At 41.3% G+C, this 24450-nt stretch overlaps 1 protein-coding gene across 3 annotated transcripts in view; it reads right to left on the bottom strand.

The window, feature by feature from the left end:
- The window catches only part of LOC115635401 (ATP-binding cassette sub-family A member 9-like), a 63551-nt gene that overhangs the window by 12066 nt on the left and 27035 nt on the right, over positions 1 to 24450 (bottom strand). For all 3 annotated transcript variants that reach the window (XM_030534088.1, XM_030534087.1, XM_030534089.1), the window contains 15 exons: positions 24106 to 24281; positions 22867 to 22986; positions 21580 to 21718; positions 19648 to 19738; positions 18614 to 18753; positions 17249 to 17368; positions 15202 to 15403; positions 13407 to 13573; positions 11847 to 11974; positions 9023 to 9160; positions 8050 to 8163; positions 6163 to 6333; positions 4767 to 4880; positions 2323 to 2451; positions 943 to 1011 (listed from right to left, as the gene is read on the bottom strand). In XM_030534088.1, the coding sequence (XP_030389948.1) occupies positions 943 to 1011; positions 2323 to 2451; positions 4767 to 4880; positions 6163 to 6333; positions 8050 to 8163; positions 9023 to 9160; positions 11847 to 11974; positions 13407 to 13573; positions 15202 to 15403; positions 17249 to 17368; positions 18614 to 18753; positions 19648 to 19738; positions 21580 to 21718; positions 22867 to 22986; positions 24106 to 24281 (2018 nt within the window). The remainder of the gene's footprint in view (positions 1 to 942; positions 1012 to 2322; positions 2452 to 4766; positions 4881 to 6162; positions 6334 to 8049; positions 8164 to 9022; positions 9161 to 11846; positions 11975 to 13406; positions 13574 to 15201; positions 15404 to 17248; positions 17369 to 18613; positions 18754 to 19647; positions 19739 to 21579; positions 21719 to 22866; positions 22987 to 24105; positions 24282 to 24450) is intronic.

Raw genomic sequence — 24450 nt, forward strand, 5'->3', positions numbered from 1 at the left:
CATTGCTACTACCACTGGAGCACAACTGGTGGTAATAATGGAGCAAAATATATGGGGGGGAGGATGTAGTAAATGGTAATAAGAGTCTAGTCCATTGAGACTTAGTCTTCAGACTTGGGTTGAATTTTATCAATTCGGTTTAAGCATACAGTATCTAAAATTGTACAAGAAGTTCATATTTGTATTAACTAATACTAATACATAAAATGACAACAGATTACACTAGCAGAGAAATCACATTTTAATGCATAAGCACAATGGCAAAAGGTAAGGCTGAGCTGATTTCATGATCTGGGGCTTATTTTGTTTTCCTTAGCCTGTTTCAGGTGAGCAGTATTATTATTTCTGAGTAACTGGGTGCTGGCCAGCAGCCTCTCAACCTCCTCCTCAAATCCAGTCTACGTTCTACTCTGTATGGAATAGCAGCAAAGAATCCTGTGGCACCTTATAGACTAACAGACGTTTTGGAGCATGAGCTTTCGTGGGTGAATACCCACTTCCTCAGATGCATCTGAGGAAGTGGGTATTCACCCACGAAAGCTCATGCTCCAAAACGTCTGTTAGTCTATAAGGTGCCACAGGATTCTTTGCTGCTTTTACAGATCCAGACTAACACGGCTACCCTCTGATACTTGTCTGTATGGAATGAATCTGATATTCTTGCCCCACTTTCTCATAGGTAAAAAACCTCAAACAGTCCCGCCTTCTCTAATAAGGTAACAGACGAGGTTCTGGGTTTATGGACTAACCTGTCCTGCCAATGAGCATTAGGCTACATTGGAAAACTCTCCATCTCAGTACAAGAGATATGACCATGAAACATCTGTCACATTATGTACGTTTTGCCAGCTGCAGGGAATTATACAAATGCAATGTATAGTCACCACATTAGAATGTGTGTCCTCTGCAAAACAATAATGCAATATTCAAACTGTTTCTTACTGCAAAGACAGATATGAATATGTCATTCCAATTGCCATTAGACCCATAATCCTCATTTTCTATAAAAATCTGTGGATGGAAAAAAGTACATTCAGTAGAAATCCTGTAAAACTTTAATATAATACTATCTAGTTTTAGAAGAATGAAAATACATGTCATTAAATATTTCAGAACTATGTGAACATTTCTGTCATCTCACTCAAAATCCTCACAGCAGCCAAGGGCAAATATAGATTTTGGAATCTGGGTGTCCTAATACTATTTGGGAAATAGTTACACCTCCAAATACAAGTATCATCAGACTCTTCTTTCCAAGACTAATAGCTCTATCAAGTGCAAGAATTTTATCTCCCTAGCACCTATGGGGAGAAGTGGGAGAAGAGGAGAGCCTTATAATCGGGACTGCAGGGGGCAATTTTCAAAATTCGACCACTTAGAGTAGTGGTTCTCAAACTTATTTTTTTGCGGATCACTTGAAAATTGCTGAGGGTGTCGGCGGAGTACTTAATGATCTTTCCAAACATTGTTTGTACTGTTAGCTAACTATTGTAAAGCACTTTGTATAAAAGCGCTATATCAAAAAAAATCCTTAATAATAATTAACTTTTTTTTGTTCTACAAATAAAAACACATAACTTGTATTTTAATATCAGTAGTCTTACCTTTCTAATGCAATATATGTGCCTTCTCTCCCCTACTGTGGAGCCCCTGGGCTGGGGCTGGGAAGTAGGGGGTTCTCCCCTGCCACGGCAGCCACCGAGATTGGCTAGGAAGGAGCGCAGGGTGTGTGTGTGTGTGTGTGTCCCTCTCTCCCCCACCACAGCAGCCCCCTGAGCTGGGGCTGGGAAGGAGGGGAGTATCTCCCCCACCACAGCAGCCAACGAGCTGAGGCTGGGAAAGAGGGTCGTGTCTCCCATGCATTCGCAGCCCTGGAGCTGGGCAAAGTCACCTCTTTGGCCGCCACAGCCTTACACATTGCAAACCCCCCCCATTCCCTCTTCTCACCCCACTACCCCCTCCCCACCTACTCCTCATTTTCCCCAAGGCCACCACTTCACCTTACATGTGCGTCTTCTCCAGGGTCCAGGCACCTAGTTAGTGGAGCCACACCTGTGCAGCTTCACTAATTAAGTGGGTGGCCCTTCATTCTCTCACGTGTGGCTGCCCAGGTGAACACTTTAGAGGGAACTATCCATGGACCACCTGAATGGAGCTTGTGGACCACAGTTTGAAAACCTCTGCCTTAGAGAAACCACAAAGCTCTTTGCCAGAGTGTTACTGCCAGCTTCCCACTGAGAAACCATTAGGTTTGTTTTGTTTTTCCAGAAAGCATAGCCAGTTACGCATCTAATTTCTTCATGACATAGTACAATAGTTTACCTTCAAAGACTTGACCATAACACCTATTAATGGATACACAGGAATCAAAATGGAGAAGCAATAATGGAAAATTGTCTCTCTGGAAGGGATCCATATGATGACATTAATAATGAAGACAACGAGCGTTACCTAAAAAGAAGAAAGAAGGTAAATCATACTAGATAAAAAAAGTAATCTTTGCTCACTGTTGTCAACAATTGGATGACACAATATTTTGGATTATATGGTGACCACTGCACAATTTACTTATCAGATGATGAATACTGAATACGAAACACATGGGTCATGGGTTAGAGTTGGAGTTTGGGAGAGAGGAACATTTCTGTCACTCCATTGCCCTCTAGAGTGTACTTGGTTTTTACCCTCAACACCTATTATCGGTCAGAAGCCGTATTGCCAATCCTACGCATTCCAAAATCATGAGTCAGGTCCTAAAAAATAATCAAGAACTTTTTAAAAATTGGATTCTTTTTATTTGCCTTCTGTTTTTTCGAGCTTGTGTGTGTGTGTGTGTGTGAGATACTTCAACTTTTTCTCCACAATGGTGAGCATTACACATTGTTTTAATTAAAAATAAAAGTAAGAGTCTCGTGTGATCACATGACTCCAGGAGCTGGGACTTTAAGAACACACACCAAATATTATGAAACTTCCAATAAAATCAAGGGCGTTGGCAGCACCACATACATTGGCATATTCTAGTACATAAAGTACTGGGAAAGAACTTTCCATTAAGCTGCAGCATAATTAGCTTGGTGGCAGTCAACATCTTAGCTTGTTGATTTTTTCTTTATTTATTTTTACCATGAGGCTTTTAGAGAGTTCAGAGTGAATATGCAGATATCTGTAAACAACATCTCCTCTCAGGGATCCTTTCCCCATCCTTGTAGAAAAATGACAAAGACGTGATGTTTGAACCTTTTTAGATCCAGAACTGCAGGATGTACAAACTAAAGATCTTCTCTAGGGCCTTTGCACCTCATGTCTAGCCTTGGCAGTACACAAAAACCTTAAAAGGGTGTCTCTGGAAAGTTCATTTAGGTTGCAAGAGGCACCAAAGGAGTTGAAGTGTATTCAGCTACAACTCAGTAATCTGCAGACCAGCATAGAAGGATGTCTCAAGGTTAGATCTGGTCAGAATTATTTTTTCTTCCTCTCTGGGGAAAGTTTCAAGTTTTCAGCAAATAAACTAAAATATTCTGATTCCGAAATACCCCCTGGGAGTTGTAGTTCAGGTGCCTCATGCTCCCATTCTCTTCCATAGAGTGGGCTCCCTGGTCAGACTACAGCTCCCATCATACACCATGGTCTCCCCCTTGGCTAAAGGAGGTGGCTCACATGGCCATGGTGCATCATAGAAGCCAAAGTCTGACCAGGGAGCCAGGACAAGGAGGAGAATGGAAGTATGAGGCACTGCAGCAGCATTTCAGAATCAAAATATTTCAGGTTTTAATCAAAGTTTTTTGATTTTTAGGTTTAGTTCAAGGTACAAAACCGTCTCTGTTATAAAATGTCTCTGTCATTTTCTGCTGCAAAAACCAGAAGTTTTCTCTGTGAAGCAGACACTCTTCACACACAAAAGCACCAACTTTCCATCAAAAAGCAGTTTAAGCGGAGAATTTTGAACCAGCCCTATTCAGGACAAGAAATTTGTTTATGAGGCATCGCTGAGCCTCTGAAATAATAAGACTGGATTCAGGGTGGTACAGTTTCCCCAAGACCAACTCTGGGGGGGATTTTTGTTGCTGTTATTTAAATTGTGGTTTACAAGATCCAGAGTAAGATTTTCTAACAGACAAAGGCAGGTCACAAGAACAATACTTTCAGGGGTGGCTCTAGCTTTTGTGCAGCCTCAAGAACGGCAGGCAGGCTGCCCAAGCATGGCAGGTGGATTTGGCGGACCGGGGACCTCCCGTAGGCAAGCCGCCGAAAGCTGCCTGACTGCTGCCCTTGCAGGGACCGGCAGGGACCGGCAGGGCCCCCCCCCGCGGCTTGCCACCCCAAGCACCTGCTTGGAGCACTGGTGCCTGGAGCTGCCGCTGAATACTTCGTATTTCCATTTGAAAAAACACACAATCTTTGCTTATGAGATTTCACCCTGTGCAAAATACTGGGACGGGGGGTGGGGTGGGAAAATTTGTTTTCAACAACAAAAAATGTGGAGCAACAGAAAGCTGGGAATTCTGGGTAGGGTATCACAAACCACTTGAAACTTTGGTATCAAAAGAGAAAGGATTGGAGAGGATATTAAAGAAGAAAATGATGTGAATAATGCATCATAGTTAAAGGTACAGAGCTGTCTCTGTTACAAGATGACTGTCATTTTCTATTTCCTGGAGCTGCACAGGGTGTTTCCATTTGTATCATCACCTGAACGCTCAAAAGCTGAAGTACAGTTTCATAAGCTCTCTAGCATGCTGTACATAATCTAGCCATTTGCTTACCGCTATGAGGATAAAAGACCAAAAATCACAGCTGTTGCATCGCTTTCGAAATGTGAAGGCAATTAAATATACAAACAGGATCATAGACGCTCCATAGCCAGTAATACCGGTAAACTATAGAGAGGAAAGCTCTTATTAGGGATAAGTGAACTGGCCTGGACAAATAAAACTGCAGCACTCTAGTTCAATTTAAATAATACTGAGATCAGGGGATAACCCCCCCCCCCCTCCAATTAAGTGCAAAGTACTTTTATAAGGAGGCTAAGATTTATTATCTCCATTTTACAGAAGGGGAAACTCAGACACAACACGGTGAAGAAGAAAAAATAGAGCAACAAATAATAAAAATGCCTAGGTCTTATATAGCCCTTTTCATCAGTAGGCCTCAAAGCACTTCACCATCTGTAATGTATTTATCCTCACCACACCCCTATGAGGCAGGGCAAAGCTCTTATCCCCAGTGCACAGATGAGGAACTAAGGCACAGAGAGATTTAGTGACTTTCCCAAGATCACAAAGAAGTCTGTGGCAGAGCAGGGAACTGAATGCAGGTTTCCCATCTCCAAGGCTAGCGTCTTAACCACTAGACCATCTTTCCTTTCAAACAGTACAAAGATTCAAGCACCTGTGAATGTGATAGCCGCATCTGAGCTACAGACTGTGTGGCTCTTTAACAAGCAACCTGTGACCATTTACTTGTTAGGGATGTATTATGTTCCTCCTTGCTTGATTATTATTGCTAGGGGAAAAACCTGCTGTCCTATATACAGTTCTGCTCTCAGATCTGGTTGTGTCCAGGACTTCATCCCTAAAATCAGTGAGCTTACTCTGGGTTTGCACCGGTGTAACTTAAAACGGAATTAGACACAGTTTCCCCAGAAGTGAAATTGCAATGCTGACGACAACTTCCAGAGACGTCAATTCTGGGAACACTTATACATAACAGGAACTTGTTGGGAAATCTCTTGTAGGCTCATCTTGAATTTTTCTTTTTACTAGGTGGGGAGGAGAGAGCAAGGGGAAATACAAAAGACCTTTTTCACAAACAGGAATCTCATTTCACTATGAGAAATCCATTTTTTGCATCTGGGGCAAATTCAGAATTCTTGCTGGCAGAAATGGCAAAGTTTTGCCATGGATCAAATTTTAATCTTTTCAAATGAATGTCCAGCAAAAAACTGGCCCCTTTGCCTCTCTCTGACCTATGGGTGCAGGCACTTGAAGATCCAACTGGCACAAGGGATTACAATTTAAATAAATTCCAAAGTCAGGAGTTGACTGGTTTAATTGCTTCCCTTCCCTGGTGAAGAGAGAGGGGTAAACTTTATCTTTTGGATTTCCCTCTCTTGTTTTCAAGAGTGAATTATTTTTCAGCTATCTAAATAATCAGATTTACCAGGGCAAGAGCTTCACCGGCACTCATAGTAATTTTGTGACTCAGTGCAAAGATAATTCCAAACATTGAGAAGAGAAGAATCAAGTACAGGGAAATATCCACCAGAGCCTGCCCACACCAGTAGGCTGAAGGGACGAGCCCAGAGACCCGCAGCTGGGAACGAGCTTTTATCTAGGAGAGGAAAGGAAAAAGAGAGGTATTATTATAGAGTTTTTAAAAGCAACAACAGTCCTTCCAATCAGTTGACTTTACGTTCAGAATTGGTTCAGGGAAATAAAGGTACAAACAAATCTTCATTTCTTTGTCCTCTGTAGAGTTATCACAGGACTTTCTCACACTCTCTCTAGCTATTGCTGCTCTCTGCTCCTCCTCCTCCTCCCTGTTCACATGTCTATTTCCACCGCTTCTATCTCTCTCACTCCATTTGTTCCTTCCTTCCTTCTTTAGTTGCTTCTTTGCCCTGCCTCCTTGCTTCTTGCCCCGATGGCAGTGAAAATATCTGAATAGTGTACCCCTGAAATATTGGTTTTCATTTTTTATTCTTCATTAACTGGTGTCTAAAAAATGTTAACAAGGTAGCTCCAGAACAAAGAGTCTTGCTATGATTGTCGGCATTCATTAAAGCAAACTCAAGGATGTATCTCGTTTCAGTTTAGATGAGCATGCTGTGTATAATAGGACAATCAAGTGGATGGATAAAGAGATACATCAGGGAATCATGCTTGCAGATTTAATATTCTCTTAGTGTATTTCTCACACACCAACAGAAAGCTATCCATTAATCATGTTATTTTTCCTACAGGCTGGGAAGACTGAGGGGAGGACGAGGGGAAGAGAGAGAGAGACTGTTATTGTCATGTCTATTTTTATATATTTGGGAGGCCCTCAGACATTACCATGATGGAAGCCATTGTGTACCTAGGTAGCTAGATAGATCCCTGATACAACTCTGTTGCTTTCAGTGAAAGACTTCAGAACACAGATTCCTTCATAGTGGCAGATAATCACCTCTAAGTCAGTCATCTAGTCCAGGGGTTCTCAGAACAATTTTTTTGGTGGCCTCAAAGTGTGGCCGCCAATTCTTGCTGGTGGCCACTCTCACATTTTTTCCTAAAATACTTAATTAGCTTTAGGCAAATCAAATAAATACGCACATATATACGTCCAAATCATTGTAATTTATTTACTGCTAGCTAGCTAAGTCTGTTGTGAAAAGTGATATGAACAAACATACAGGTATCGCTTTTCATAGCAGATTTATTCAGCCCAAAGCCTGAGCCCCACCACACCTGGAAAGGTGGGGAACTCATCAGCTGCCAGCTCCTACAGTGGTGTGCACCAGGAGACTCCAGAGAGGAGCACCCCTGCTGCTGGCCTCAGTAACCAACACCAAGACAGGACATCCAGGAGCAACAGGGATGGGGAGCGGCTACTGCTCTGCCTCCTCTCCTCTAATCACAGCCCAGGAGGCTGTGGCCGCAAGAAAAGCCTCGGGCGGCCGCTTTTGAGAAACCCTGAAAGTCCATCTGATCTGTCTGCGCACTAATTTTATAATTGCAATTTGATATAGTATGTAACCTCTCTTCTATTAAACCTGCCTTCTTCTACCATGAGAGTACCTGTCTTTGATCTGTTACATATTTGTACACAGCTATCCCTCTGCCTCTGCTCTCAGTTTTATTTCTCTAGATCGGTCGTGCCTTGGTCTTTTAGCTGTTTCTCAGAGTGGTTAATTTCAAAACCTTTTAGTATTTTGATTTCTCTCCTCTGAGCTCTGCAAGCTATGTCCTTGTAAGAATGTGACAGCCCAAACCAAATGCATTACTGAAACTGAGATCTATCCAGGCCTCCTCTTACGTAATGTCTGCTAAAATTCAAGGATTTTACCTTATAATCTTGTATGCTGTTCATTGCAAAGTGGGGTGGGAAACCAGGAAGTAAAAGAAGCAAAAAAGTAAGATAGCTCCGAATAAAATAATCCCGTACTTCTGGACGATTCACCTGGGGGTGAAAAAAAAATCAGAAAACATCTGAAGAAGACATCTGCATTGTATTAGTCTGGGTATCGCAACCAGAGCTGGGCAAATAGTTGGGTTTTTTTTTGTTTGCTGGCAGTTCAGAAAAATTTGGGGGAAAAATGGTTTAGGTCAAATCAAATCTGAAAATTCTGAAAGATTTCCACAAATTCAAAAAAGTCTGTTTCAGGTGGAAGGACACGTTTCATTCCACTTGATTTGTTTTGATTCCAAGCATTTTAAAAGGTCTAGAGTCATAAAATTTGGGAGGAGGCGCCCCCTTATCGCTTGTAATCCAGCGATTAACGTACTCATCTGAGATGTAGGAGAGCTAGTTCAATTCCCCCATCTGCCTGATATTGGACAGGGATGTAAACTTGGCTTTCCAACCACCCGGCTGAGTGTCTGAAACATCAGGCTACAAGGAGGTCCCCTGTGTCTTCATGTCTCCTCCCATAGCCTCTCCTCTCCATACCCTCTCCTACTCCACACCAGAGACTCAGTGATCGGGGGAGACACCAAAAGGGAAGTGGTTCAAGACTCATGACTAGAGAGGGCCAATGAACCCCTGAAGAAGGATCTCCTACAGACAGGTTATGGTGCAGAGTTCTCTTTTTCACAACGAAAGGATGTGAGCCAAAGTCTCCACTTGTATATGTGGGCACAACTCTGCTAAAAATATATATAGGTATTTATACGAGTGGTGAATTTGGACCTATACATATAAAGAGAGAAAACAAAATCGCTTCCTAATAAAAAACTTGATCACATATTGAGCAATTAGATGACTCTTTCCCAACTATACGTTTTAGAAGCATTCCTAGCAGTGAAGTTATGACACTTACAGAAAAAAATGGATGACTCCAGATTCGAATTTGTGCAGTGGAATTTAAGGTTCGCAGCAATGCATTGCTAATGATGTTCACAAGCACTGGAAAGCAGTTGATTGTTTCTATGCTGCACATAACTGTAAACCTGTAGGTCTGAAGAAAAGCAAGACAAGACAGACGTTCAAAGGTGTTTTCTAATGGAGGGGGAAATCAGGAAAACTATTCATCAGTTTACAGTCCCACTCACTACAAGATGAATCTAGGAATGTGAGAATTAGTTTTGCCTATATGTTGGCAGGAGTCTAGGCTACAGCTTGACCTGCTAAAATTGAGCCAAAAGGGGTTAGCCTGTATCTACAGAAGATTAGTGAATGTGGTTGAGTTTAAGTCAGGCTTACCTCGCATGTATATGGACAAACAGACTCAGACCAGTGAAACATCCCTCATTTTAGTCCCATGAAAACAATAAATTATGCACCATGACACCTCTCCTATCAGTGGCGGATTTAGAGTTAGTGGGGCTCTGTGCTCAGCTTCATTTTGGGGGACCTTGCTTGGGACCCAGCCAAGAAAAAGAACACTCTCTCTTATCTCCCCCAACCCCTGTTTTTCATTCTTTTTTTCTTCCTCCTCCTCCTATAATAGGAAGCAAATGAAAATAAAGTGAAGTACCTTGATTGTTTTTGAAGCCTAACTTATTTTTCCACCGACCACTCGAAAATCGCTGAGGTCTCGGCAGACCACTTAATGATCTTCCTAAAGATTGTTTGTACCATTAGCTAACTACTGCAAAGTGCTTTGGATAAGAGTGCTTTATAAAAAAAAATGTTGGTACAGGGGGTTGGGGTGTGGAGTGCTTACCTGGGACAGCTCCAGTTTGGTGTGAGGGGTGCAGGTGGGGATGTGGGGGGATGCAGGAGTCAGAGTGGGCAGGAGTGGGGGGGGTGCAGGAGTCACGCAGGGCAGAGGGTTGGGGGGGTATGTGCAGGGGGAGTACAGGGACCTCACCTTTGCTTTGTCCTGCCCCAATTCCACCCCGTTCCCCAAGGCCTTGCCCCCGCCTCTTCTCCACCCCCTCCCCTGCGCTCGTTGTGGCCCCACTCCTCCCCCTCCCTCCCAGAGCGACCTGAGCGCCGGCAAACAACTGTTTGGTGGCGGGGGAAGCGCTGGGAGGGAGAGGGGGAGGGGCAGGAACACGGCACGCTCGGGGAGGAGGCAGGGGAGGGGGGAGCTTGGCTGCCAGTGGGACCAAACTTCTGCCCCCACAGCTGCCTGGCCCTGGGACCCCCTGTCATTGGGGAGCCCTGTGCCAGGGCACCCTGTGTTTTACTATAGATCCACCTCTGACTCCTATGAAGACCTTGGTAGATTCTAGTCCTTCCAATCCTCACACAGGGTTTGGCCTCTCCACTGGACAAAAGGTCAATTTGTTGGCCTCTTTGTCAGTTCAAGGTGGCCCTTTATGCCCCCCGTTTCTTTCTATGTTTCCTGGGTCTCTTGAATCAGGTAAAAACTGTCACTTCTCTTTTTCCTGGATGCAGGGACAGGGCTACTAAGGCTGGGTATCTGCATAAACTGTGTGATTCATGGCAAATACCAACCTCTTAGAGTACATCTACACAGGGATGACAGACCCCTGGCATGACCACAGCTGGCTTGTGTCAGCTGACTTGGGCTAAGGGGCTAAACTTCTGTGTAGATGTTTGGGATTGGTCTGAAGCTTGAACTCTGGGACCCTCCACTCTCATAGGGTCCCAAACTCGGGTCCAGTCAGAGCCTGATCATCTACACAGCAATGTTTCAGGCCTGGAGTCTGAGCCCCACAAACCTAAGTCAGCTGACCCAGGCCAGCTATGGGTTTTTTATCCCTGTGTAGACACAGCCTGAGTGACTCCAGATCCCCCAGGAAATTGTGCCCCGTGAGCCAGGAATGCACAAATCCATCTAGTATGCCTTGACACAAAGGCCTCTAGATATTCTATTCTAGCCTCTGAAGTTTTCATGCTTTCAAGGACAGGGTGAAAGATACAGTTAATATTTATGAAGTTAAAGCCATATTTCACAAGATACTGTATGTGTTTGCAGTATCTGTCAGTCATATATCATCAGATTGTTTTGCATTTAAAATAAAGCACGGTTCCACTTTTAGGGCAAGTTCTAGAGACAACTCCTGGTTTTGCAGATCAATAAAGTGCATCCACAATTCACTGCGAGGGTAAAACTGCAACCACAAAAATTAAGTGTGTGACTGACCCAGCTCAAAATCAGGCCTTTTCTGGCTAAATATAAGCCCATTTGCTTACCCATATAAGATTATTGCATATTATTTAATACGAGATGGTCTAGGTCATCAGTCTGTGATTTGCCCAGTGTAAGAAGCCGACTCTGGAGCTGCCTTGAAGAGGGATTGTGAATCCTAGAACCACAGTCTCCTTTCTGATCTCCCCACTACTTTGAGGAGGGAGCGTGCTATGACCTGCCTGTCCCTGGTGCAGCGTACACTTCCCAGTGCACCTGTGCAGCTCTGCCCTGTCCTGTTCAAGTGCAAATCCAGGAAGGGGGACAAAGTGGCTTTGAAGAGCCTGACTCCCCTTGTACTAGAAGTGGTGCCATGGCACCTCAAGCCCCTTTTCTCCTGGATGCAGGAGGGTCACAATCTGGCCATATTTGAATTAAATGTTGATGTGTTTATTTTGCAATTTTGTGAATTTCACTTTGGCTTATGTTTGACCTTCATGTCTTTGACGCTGATCCATCAGGAGCTTCATTCAGACACGTTCCACAGAATCCACATTGGCATCTTGGTTAATTGTTAAGGAAAAAAGGAGACACACACTACCTGGTGCTCACGGGATACTTGTATAGCCCCATTATGTGTTAGCTTCTCTGTGATATTTTTCCCTGTTGCTATTTCCAGCATTATGTTCTGACTCTCGAGAGCGTGGACGAAGTCCTGAATGCTTGAACCTGGTATGAAGGCAACAGCAGAGAATTCAAAATCTGATTTTTTTTCTTTTTTTTTTTACAATAAAAGTTCTCCTTGGGTCTTTGGTAAAGTCCCCACCAGGGCCAGAGAAATAATAATAAAATAAAACCTATAGAATTCATACACCATTTGTGTAATAATCCATTGCATTTTCTCCACAGTTAGTTAACTTGCTGCTTCCAAATTTTTGCATTATGAATTGACTCACTATTCTGCTGATTCTCTGCTTGTTTAAATTAGTTTACTGCCCTAATTCTTCTGTATTTCAGCTGTTTTACTACTCCTATTAATTTCTGTTCTCTTGCTATCATGCTTATGATACTTCTTCTTTGCTACCTTGTCTGTCTTTCTCTCTAACACCTTCTCACCTGTCACTGAACGCAAAGTCTCTCATCTCATGTTCACCTGCTTTATTAATTAAATTCCTTCCCTATTCCTTGCTTTCATTGCCACAGTGCTCACAGCCCATTCCTTCTCAAACTCTCTGTGCCCCATGGCTCCTTCTCCTGACAACGTAAGCAAGGTCTCCTCAGTCCTCAAAATACCTGGCTACTGCCTCTCCATCTACCATCCCTTCTCATTCCTGCCGTCCATCAAAAGCACAATCCACAACCAACGCATTGACGCCTTCTCCAACTCCAGTTTGGACCCTTCCAATCTGTTTTTCTTTTTTTCCACTTGGGTGTCTAATCTGCTTTTCCTTTACAAATCTCAGAGCTTCTTCTCCACCTTTGTCCTCTCATTCAGAGCCTCATTATATGATCAAATACTGCAGTATCAGGGCTGCCACCTCTCCCGATTTTATTGGTAGTTTCAAAATATTGGTAGTTTTTATTAAAGCCCCTCTGGAATCAAACTGCATGAGAATCTCAGCTTTCATTTTTTAAAAAATATCTAGCCCTCATATTTGCTGTGAAAAAATTGGAAAGATTAAGCAAATGTACCTTGACAGCAAATAAAAAGGATTTAATATATATATTTTAAGTAAAAAAAAATCATGATTTTTAGGTTAGTCTTATGATTTTTTGAGGGCTCGCTCATAATTTTTGAATGCTCAGGGTTGGTGTACTGCAGCATCCTTCTCTCAGGTAGCCGACACACACATTTCCCTCCTTCGTTCAATACGAAATGAAACTATAAAAGTGATTTGCCTTCCAGGTGATCTGACAATGCCATTTTTCTCCTCAGATCCTTCCTCTGGCTTCTCATTCAGCCTCACATCCAATATAAGCTTTTTGCCACCATCTCCAGATCATCCTGCCTTTCTCTGCTTCTTGGGCTGCTGTCCTTGTTGAGCCCTATATTGCCCTCTACAACATCTGCTCTGCCAACATTCCCCCCTCCCCTATCAAATTTCCTTGCAAAGCAGTGGCGTAGAAAAAGACCAACCTTGCTCTTCTGTTTTGCCCTCACCTGTTTCATTGAAGACTAGAAGGCTTGTGACTTCCTTGTGAGATTGTTTTCCAGGAGGAAAAAAATACAGACCAGAGGACAGCTCCCAAGAATTTAATTGTTTCCATAAGTGAAGTATGATTAAGTGGATAGCTATAGGTAGTATAAAAACTCCACACAGCAGTAATCTAGATCGAAGAACAGATCACAAATGAGTTTGGAGACAAGACATTTTGCAAGCTGCATTATTGTAGGGGGAGCTGGTAGCAACCCATATATTTTGATTGTATTAAGAAAAAAAGATTCTTGCCACTCGATTTTGAAAAGCTGTAACATTCCCATTGTGTACGTCAGGCCTTTAAAATTCCGCAGGAAGAAAGCTCTAGGGTTAGAGAGGTGCCTTTTCTTTGACCCATGAAATTCCATTCAGGTTTGGCTGAGATATAAACTTTTGTAAATCACCATTTCCCTTCTATTGCTTGTGTTCCTTAGGAAAATTATGGTAGCATGGAAAAAACAACTGAACATGAACATTCTTATCTAATGCCGGGCTGACACCACTGCCAAAGCAGCAGCAGCATATGCAGCACCGGGAACCTCAGAAGCAGATAGACTCTACAGGTGGTGTAGGGAAAAAAGCTGGGATTCCGGTGACGCCTGCCTCCAGGCACAGACACATGTATCCACTGGCCCATCCCTTCCTCAGAAGACACCAGATGGAAGGTGCTCTTGCAACTTCCTGGGTTGGTGAGGGAGGAAAAGGGATCCAATGAACACTTCCAACAAGTTCTAACTGTAATAACCAAGGAGCTGGTTGAAAGTTTTTTACAATAAGACTTTCTGCTGGAAAAAGAGTTTAATTGAAAACAATTTTTCTTCACAGAAAAATGTTTAATTTTTTCCCCATTGACAGGACACTTCTACACAAAATTAAATTAAAAGATTATATTTAGTTTCCTTTTAGAAAGTAAAAAAAGATTCTAAATTTAGGATTTTTTGTTTTTTTCCTTATCTTTTTTTCATTTCTGCCATTGAATGCAACAGAAGAAAAACCCTAGATATTCATTTCTCCTTTTTCTCTCTCTCAGTTCTAACTTTTCACAACTTTTCCTTAAAACTTTGGAAAAGTTACATTTTTTCCCCCCAAAGTTGGAGATGTTTTGAAAATGTACAAATTAGGGGGAAAAAAACAAGAAAAAATAAAAAGTTGAAAGAACAGACAAACATTTCATTCTTTGCATTCATTGACATTATGGGGAAAGGAAAAAATACAAAAAGAAAAAAAATATTTTTAAACTTTTTTTAAATACCAAGATTAAATGAAAATTTTATTCTTTTAGTTTTGAAGTTTTCCCAGCTGTGAAAAAAAACTATATTTCAAAATGATTTTTTAAAGAAAGAACATGGGCTTTACAACTAGCACCAATAATCATATGGCTCATTTAATTATGTACCATTCAGTATCATTATGTACCATTATGTATCATTCTGTGCAAGAAACTCCTGGTAATAAATTAATAATGGGTTGAGGATGCATAGTCAGGGAAGCTTTTGTATAGCTGGAATTGGCAAGGTAGGCATTTTCCCAGAACACTGGTTGATCAGCTTTCCATGTCATGAATCATTTAGAGCAAATATGTGATTTACAAGCAAACACTGCAGTGATTGAATTATTTCTAATGTTCCAGGAACTTTCAAGGTGAGGGGGTAATGGATCCCTGAAGTTCCATCCTAGCCCACTCCACAGACAGCTGTGCTATGAACATCCTCCTACAGACTGATTTCACCTAAATAAGTCAGAAACACTGGCACGTACATGGATCTAAGGGTCTTATCTTCATGCTTCAGCTTTAAGAAGCGAATTCTTGCCATGGCACAGACTTGCTGTCTCCAGAGGGCTGTGCCACTTACAGTCACCTTTCCTATGTCTGAGAGTGATAGGAGACCTTGTTCCATTTCATCAGCAGAGAAGGCGTCTCTTTCCTCTTCTGCCTGCTCCTCACTGAAAACACCATAATCTACAAAGAGTTTTCAAAGTACGTAGTTCAACATAACTCCTTGACAATGTTTTTCATATGTAATAAAAACAGAAACAGGGCCGGCGCAACCCATCAGGCAATGTAGGTGGTCGTCTAGGGCACTAACATTTGGGGGGCGGCGACCGGATCTTCGGCCGCCCTGATCGTCATTGGTATTTCAGGGTCGGGACCTTCCACTGCCTAGGGCGCCAAAAAAGCTGGCAGCGCTCCTGAACAGAAACACTGGCAGGGACACGAATACACACAATTATTAACTACTGACCAGTCCTACATGGCAGGCTGAATACAACTATCTTCTAGTTTGCTACAAGGGAAGAGATCTCAGTTAAGATGGGCTCTTTGGGGAGTATTAAGTAATAGAAAACACGTTAGGACCTTGAAAGGATTTACAGAAAATCCGTCTCTCATCCACTGTTCTGTATCCAGAGATCTCTCTAAGTTTTCTACTCATGAGGCTTTCCCCCCATAGTTATACACTTTAGTAAAGGACACCTGAAGGTTAAAGTATTAAGTAGAATTGTTCATATTTAAATCTGACGTTTCAGGTATAAATAGACCCCTAAGCCACCATGGAGACCCCTCCAAAAGGAAATGTTCAGCAGTCATGGAAACCTGTGCTTTCATAAAATAGAATTCCTAGGAGTTAGGGGCTCCCTGTGGAATACCACCTGGATTCACTGTATTAATTAAAAATAAACAAATAAAAGACTAGACATGTATAATACTCAGACACAAAGTGTACATAGACCGGTTGGATTTGAGAATCAGAGTCACTAAGAACAAGTACTCACTGTGCTCTGGTTAGCATACTGTCCTACATGCCTGATTCTGCACCCCTGACTTCCCAGGGAGCAGGAGCAGGCTCTAAATGCATAAAGTTTTAGGCCCATCGTCAATTTTATTAGACGCAGTTAAAGTATAAGAACAATAAACTATTCTTGAGTGAAAGACAGAAACAATAAATACATTTTCTGAAATGTGAAAAAATCAGTGTTTGATACAGTCCTTAGTTCCATAACCTGAAACAAAAATCCAAAGTTTGGGATTTCATCTTCAGTAGGTTTCAGAGTGGTAGCCATAAGTGGGCTTTCGCCCATGAAAGTTTATGCCCAAATACACTTGTTAGTCTCTAAGATGCCACAAGGACTCCTCGTTGTTTTTGCATCTTAGCAGAGATCAGTTAAAACAATTAGAAAAACTACAGTTAGAATCACAGGCTACCACTTCAAGTTTTAAGGATTTCCTGGTCCAGCTTGCGGGCTAAGGGGGCTCTGCAGGCAAGTCTGGCAGCTGGCCTCTCAGCAGGGAGTCTGCAAAGAGTCTGACTAGAACAGGATGGGTTGAGTTCTGCATCTCTGTCTGAGGGAGCAACCTGCTTTGTCTCTGTTTTTAAGGTATGGATTTTAAGAAACCCAATCCAATCTAAAAACTGGGCACTGCCACACATTCTTCCCTGGACAATTCAGGTGGACATTGCAAAATAAGTTGCATCATGAAGTCTATGTTACAGACTTTTCTAAAAATCGAATGCCTGCCTCTTTGTTGTTGTATCTTGTGAAATAATTACATAGGCACTTACCTCATCACCCATTTAATATTTGATAGCAAGTCAGGAGTAAAAAAAAGTCCTCTTTCTGTGTCCTACATGTTTTGATTTCCAATTGTTTTTAGCCATGTTTAAAAATGTAGTGAACTATTCAAAGCAATTTTAGCTAGTCATTTCTATCTCTGAGGATGCCCCATAAGAGAAGGATTCATATTTAGCATAAAAAGAGCATAAGATGAATTTAAAAGTAATTTTTCTTGGCTGACCCAGTATTTTACCTTTTTGATCAGTTGCAGTTTCACCCTCCAGCTTCAGGAAAACATCTTCCAGAGTTGTCATGCTGACGCCATAATTAATAATCCCCTGGTCAGAGTGGCTGTCTAGGCCACAGAACAGATCTGCATGACAGAAGAACACACGTACCTTGAAGGCATAAGAAAATTAAAATTTATCTGGGCTAAATTGTGCTCTCAGGTATAGAAATGTAAATCTAGAGTAATTCCTGACTTGCTTCTGTATCTGAAAGCAGAATTTAACCCTAGCTTCTAATCCTAGGGTAACCATTAGAACTATGGGTTTACCGAAATCTCCAGGTCTCTATTTTTAATCAGTCTTCATGTTTGACAATATGCTGCTGAGTATTTAAAGTTTGACTTGAAGTTTTACTGGAATACGTATGCTCAAGAGTCAAAAAAATACCAGGTGCCAATTTTGATTGTCCGCTTTAAAAATTTTCAACCACCTTTACCCATTCTCCCATGCTACCTCTTCTGCATGGCAGGAGTTTCCTGGCAATGATCTGCAAAGGCAACTCACTATCCTCTTTCAAACACGTCCTTAGAACTCTTAGCTGCTATTATGCCTTAACCAACAACCCAGCAAGGTTTAGACAGCTGATTCACTGGGACCACTGCCTTTCCCACCAACCAGTTTCATTTCATTATTTTCTTGGGTTCTCCTCATTCTGTGTTTAATTTACCTTCCTACTATTATTTTTCAAATTTCAACCTTTTGTCCATTTTCAGGCTCTGACTAGGGGAGGACCTGTAAATGCCAAATTGAGGTAAGACAGCCTGTGCTTACAGTATTTCCAGCCTAGCTGGAAACACAAAAGTAGTAGAACTCTTATGAGGATGCATGGACTCAAAATTTTGGCCCTTTGCAGACTCAAAGAAATATCAAAATTTAAATAATTAAACTGAAACTAAAGTCTTATTCCCAGGCATGCTGGAACAATTTATATAATGGGGATGCTAAGAGCCGTTGAACCAAATTGTAAACCCTGTATATAATGGAATCCACTTCAAGCCAGGGTGTGTGGCAGTACCCCCAATACCAGCACCTATATTGATTCTTTTCAGTTTCCTTCATCATTACCCTGCATTTAACAGAACAAACAAATATTTGTGTCAGCTTCGATTTTTATGTACGTCCTCATGAATGGAAGAAAAACACATATTTTGATCTTAAATACATAGACACACTAAAATCTTGGAAAAAATTCCTTATGCAAAAGTTAATCATCAGTAGGTTACCTTCCTGATGGAATTCAGGAGCCAGATACAATATCTTTCAACATTAATGGAAAAAAGAGAAATAATTCTATGCATGGTAGATTCTGGATTATGTAAACACATTATTACCTGGAAATTTATCCACATTTTCTAAGGGCAGCGTATAACTCAGTTCATTTTCACTCTGTCCTGTGAAAGTGGCATCAGGGATGTACTGTCTGACCAGCGATATGATGCTCTCACAGTCACAAACCTCACTGACATGCATCCTGTTCATATTAAGAAGGCAAAGGCTTACATTTTCACAAGAGCAATGTATTTATCGTTATGATGTCATATACCAAGAAAGCCAAATCCATCAGTCCTTACTCTGGAATAATATCCAATCCCTGCAGCAGATCTTATTTAGACAAAGCTTCAGTGGAAATTTTGTCCAAGGAAGGATTGAAGGATTTGTTACCAACTCCTTGTGTTATACCAACCTCATATGTTGGCTAATGTAATAAAACAAATGGTTAGGAATAACCAACCGATTTAATGGTATCCACAGGAAGATTTTGGCAAAAAGAGTCTTACAAAGTGCCCAATTCTGCAAGGTGCTTAGGATCTTCAGTGCCTACTGAAAGGAGATGAGGGTACACAGCACCTTGTAAGAGATGCCCAGAATTTTAGGATCAGGCTGAAAAGAAAGATGACTTTTAGGATGGAGTGCCCTCTGAGCCAACAGCGCTATTACCTGGGGAAGTGAATCACATCTGCTTCGTGGAGCATTGTGTTACTAAGATTCAAGGAATTCGGCACAATAATGAGAAAAACAAATTAATTGGCTGTAAGCTGAGTTTGTATACCCAAGGTGTAACATCAGCTGAAAGGTGATCTCAGATCATAGTGCCTTAAAAATAAAATTAACAGCAACAATATATTTATTTTTCATAACTGGAACCATAGATATTGCATGTGCCAGGTTAGGGGAATGTTTTGACACAGTCTCCTCAATACATTTTGTACTTTTTATACTCATTCCAGTTAAGCTATATTAGGAAGCATTTATATTTAAATTCCCAGAGATGTTGCTTGATAGGAATGAAATACCGTTTCTTCTGCTGCTATGATGCAAATTTAGCACTATGAGGAATATTTTCAAACAAAATAAAATAAAATACCTTAAGTGATACCCAATCCCCCATTTTTTCTTCAAAAACAGAGAAGATCCAACACACTTTATTCTCCCATGTGAAATAAAAGCTTTCCGGTCTAAGGAAAGAGAAAAACAAAATCATTTATATAATGGTACTCACTTTCTGAATAAATTCTTCTTGAGTCATTAATAAAATTAAGAATCTAAAAATCTAAAGTACAGCATCTAATAAGCAGATCATAGAATGCTGGTTACAAGACATGGAGTGATAATTCAAGAAAGAATGGACATGCAGAGGTTAGAGGTGAAGAGAATAATTTAGGAAGGATTACCAGCAGAAGTGGGTTTTTAAAGAGGAATTAAGACAGATGGGGTGCATGATGGACACATGGGAAACCATTGCAAGAATAGGAGCAATATGATAAAAAACAGAATGCCAAGGGTGAAATAGACAAAGGAAAAGGACAATAGAAGGACTACAGAAAGCAACCTGACCCTGACAGAGCAACAAGTGCAGTGCAAAACCTGGAGACATATGTCCACAGCTATGATGATGGATACCCGCCCCCCAACACACCTTTCAAAATCCAGGGGTTCTGCACATGCCCATCACAATATGTGGTGTAACTCATCCAGTGCATATAATACCCCGGACAATTACTCTGCTCTCAAATGAATTCTCATAGAACAATGATAAAAGACAAAAACACCCCATCAAAACACTTTTTACAAAGCAAGTCCTCCATGTCTGACCTCCCAAGCCTTGTTCTCAGAGGAAATCTGTATAACATCTTCAAAAGATGAGCCTGGGAACTTCAATTCATGGCGACACTGGACACTGAAAACCATGAACTTAACAGAGACACTAGTTTTATGGCCCCATTACAACAATTTGTAAAACACCTGCTGCCTACTAACCTCCATTGTCTTATGACTACAGAAGTATTAATTGCTTGCTTCATTTTAAGCAGTCTCCTACAACGTGTGTGAATCCCTTGTTTTACAATCTGCCCCGTCTTGTATTTAGCTTCGTTACCTTCTCCAGACCTAAGGAAGAGCTCCATGAAGTTCAAAAGCTTGTCCTTTCTACCAGCAGAAGTTGGTCCAGTAAAGGATATTACCTCATCTACCTTGTCTCTTACAAAGAGCATAAGCAGTGAAAGGGTACGATGAGGTTGTGGTGAGATTAGGTAAGGAGGCTGCTGTGGGTGAGGATGACACAGTAAGACTATTTCACAGCCACATGTACATTCAGAATTAGAATGGTATCTCAGATGTTATTGTAATGTTAATAGAGATGTGAAGGAATTAAAATAATCTCTGCCTCCAGATCAAGAGTATGACAAAGGAAGGATGCTAATATCAGGAAATGAAAGGGGAAATTATTTAGTGAAAACAGTAGGACAGCAAACTGGACTACAGAGTTGCTCATTCATTTGCAGGACAAGACTGGTGCTTCAGTATTGCAGCAAAGCCTCCTCATTTCTGACCAGAGGACTATTAAAATGATATATTTTAATTAAAAAAAAAAAAAAAGAGACACACACCCCTCTCTCCAGGATAAATAGTCAATAGCAGATGGACATGAATTCACACTATATGTGGCCCCTTGTAACCCTATGATTCTAAAGCAGAACCAGTTTACGGTGAACTTGGATATAGTGAAACCCAACTATCAGTGAAGCACAAAGCCCTGAATTGCTTCATTGCAGTTCAATGAGTTTTTCTTCCCAACCTTTCAGTCCTTATTGAGTCAAAACTTCTATTAAAGGCAATGAGGATGGAATCCCAGTACCACTAAAGTCAATGGGAATTTTCCCATTGATTCAATGGCACCAAGATTTCACCCTAAGAGTTTAGCCTGAGCAAGGTCCATTCTAAAAGAAAACTCTGCTTATAAAATCTTATTCCATCTACTCATAAAATCTTACTATCTAATGAGATAAGCTGGTCTCACCAGCAAGGATATCAGCTTCATCCATGAATTGGGTACTGAATAGAGTGACTCGACCATCTCTGCGTTCTTTCAGTAGGGTCCACACATAGTGTCTGGAACGGGGATCCAATCCAGCAGTTGGCTCATCTAATAGCAAAACCTGCAAACAGGAGTGAAATCAGACCTTCACTGTGTTGCCAACTCTCCTGATTTTAGTGCGAGTCTCGTGAAAATTGATGTTTCTCTTACAGCTCCAGCTGCTGGAATCAAGAGATTGCATGAGAGTCTCAGCTATCATGTTTTAATAAAGTTTGCATCCCTCTTGGTTGCAGGGAAATGACAGAAAACATGATCTGAGGGCACTTATTGGCACAAAACCCAGAAAGCAAATAAACAGAACCCTTAGATTTTTTTTTAATATCATGATTTTTATATGAAATGCACGATTTTGGGACCTGACTCAAGATTTTCAAAACACTTGAGATTGGCAATACTGCATTCAGATTCAGTTACAATGAATAATTTTTGGTATATTCACAGATTTGAGTAGTTTTAACTCCTTAATTTTCTTTTCAGGTGATTTTAACATCAAAGTGCAACTTCACAGGCTTTTCTCCATGGCGGCATCCAAGAAAGTTAATCTGAATTAACTAAAGGTATGAATTTGAAGTGGATTGGTTAAACCACACTAACTCCCTGTGTGGCCATTGTTCTTCATAATTAAAGTGGCTTTAATTAACTTTGGAAGTGAATTAAACTAAACTGAATTAAGGCCACTTTAATTTTGAATGATAGTGTCCACACAGAGATTTAATATGGTTTAAATGATCCACTTTAAATCCAGACCTTTAGTTAATTCAATTTAACTTTCCTGGATGTGTCTCTGGAGACAAGCCCTATGTCTGTATTTTTACCGGTTTTCCTAGTTTATTTATTATCCTTTTTGTTTGTGCTAAACATGGTATTGATGTAGCCTCAATGTAACTTTCTTTTGTTTGTTAAGTAAATTTCAGTCAATATTCTGGAATCATTTAGTATTTTCCAGTCTTGTTCCTTGTACACATCATTTTGTTTGAGATGATGTTTATAAATTAATGGCATGAAAATGTACTTTGTATGGTCTCAATCCTGCAAAGACTTACTCATGTATCTAACTTTACGCCCTATGAGTCCTATTGAAAGCAATAGGAGCTAGGGAGCTCACAGTGGCTAGATATAAGTATGTGCGTAAGTCTCTGCAGGATCAGAGACCGTGTTTAAATACATACAATACAAACACCAGTTGTGCATATGACCACTCCTTTTCACCTGTGGATCTCCTAACATAGCTATCCCAAGAGACAACTTTCTTTTATGTCCACCACTCAGTTTATTAGCTTGGGTGTCCTGAATGTTGATAATATCCATCAGTTTCAAAACTTTTTGCACCTGGAAAACGATAGAAAAATAAATGTCAAGGACTGGTATGTTCAGGCTTTTGGGTGCTATTATCCCCAAAATATAAACTTGCCAAGTAACTGTTTCACATAACTACAGTGGTTACACAACAACATGTGTGTCTGTCAGCTGGTCCTGGATGCTTTTTTGCTAGATAACAGTGACGCAGCAAGAAGCAGAGCAAGGAGAACTGTAGTAAGATCTTGGTTAAGCATGACCACAGGCCAACGCTACATACTGAGACACCTGTGTTCATCTGACAGCAGCCTGGCCAGGTTTGCGCTCCTGAGGTCCGGGTGTCACATTCAACTAGATCACTCCTGAAACCTCCAGTTCTACTCATCCTGCAGAAACAATGCGGATTGAGATGTCATACCTATCTTCCATGAATCTATCTAGCTCCCTTTTGAACCCCATTATAGTATTGGCCTTCACAACACCCTCTGGCAAGGAGTTCCACAGGTTGAGAGTGCGTTGTGTGAAAGAATATTTTCTTGTCTGTTTTAAACCTGCTACCTGTTAATTTCATTTGGTGGCCCCTTGTTCTTGTATTATGAGGAGAAGTAAATAACACTTCCTTATTTACTTTCTCTATACCACTCATGATTTTATAGACCTCTATCATATCCCCCCTTAGTTGCCTCTTTTCCAAGCTGAGAAGTCCCAGTGTTATTAATCTTTCCTCATACGGAAGCTGTTCTATACCCCTAATCATTTTTGTTGCCCTTTTCTGAACCTTTTCCATTTCCAGTATGAGGCTGTGAAGTAGAAGTCCTTTCCAAGTGAACATATACTTACCTCTGCAGCTCTCAAACTGTGGGCTGGGACCTTAAAGTGGGCCACGACCCTGTTTTAATGGGGTCCAAGGGCTTTGGCGCTGGGCTGCGGGGCTCTGGCTTCAGCTTCAGCCCTGGGCAGTGGGGCTCAGGTTACAGGCCCCCTGCCTGGAGCTGAAGCCCTCGGATTTCGGCTTTGCCCCTCCCCACGTAGCCAGAGGCGGCAAGAGCTTGGGTGGGCTGAAGTTCGGTCCCCTCCTCCTGGGGTCGTGTAGACATTTTTGTTGTCAGAAGGGGGTCGCGGTGCAATGAAGCTTGAGAACCCCTGACTTACCTCATACTCTACTTCAACGGAGCGAATCCCTTTGATTTCAGCAAAAACTCGCAGATTTTCTTTCACTGTTAAAACTTCAAACTGAACGTTGAATTGTGGGCAAACCCCATATAATGCTCTAATTTCTTCCAGATCCTCTATTTCTGATAGTTTGTACTTGTATATAGTTGCAGAACCTGTACACATGAACAAAGAAAGATTGATGATATGTCCTTTGTTCTTTCACCCAAGCACATTTGAAATTAAGGAGTCCTTGTGGCACTTTAGAGACTAACAAATATATTTGGGCATCAGCTTTCATGGGCTAGAACCCACTTCATCAGATGCATGGAGTGGAAAATACAG

The sequence above is a fragment of the Gopherus evgoodei genome, chromosome 15 (genome assembly GCF_007399415.2).
Source record: "Gopherus evgoodei ecotype Sinaloan lineage chromosome 15, rGopEvg1_v1.p, whole genome shotgun sequence".
Taxonomy (NCBI): Eukaryota; Metazoa; Chordata; order Testudines; family Testudinidae; genus Gopherus; species Gopherus evgoodei.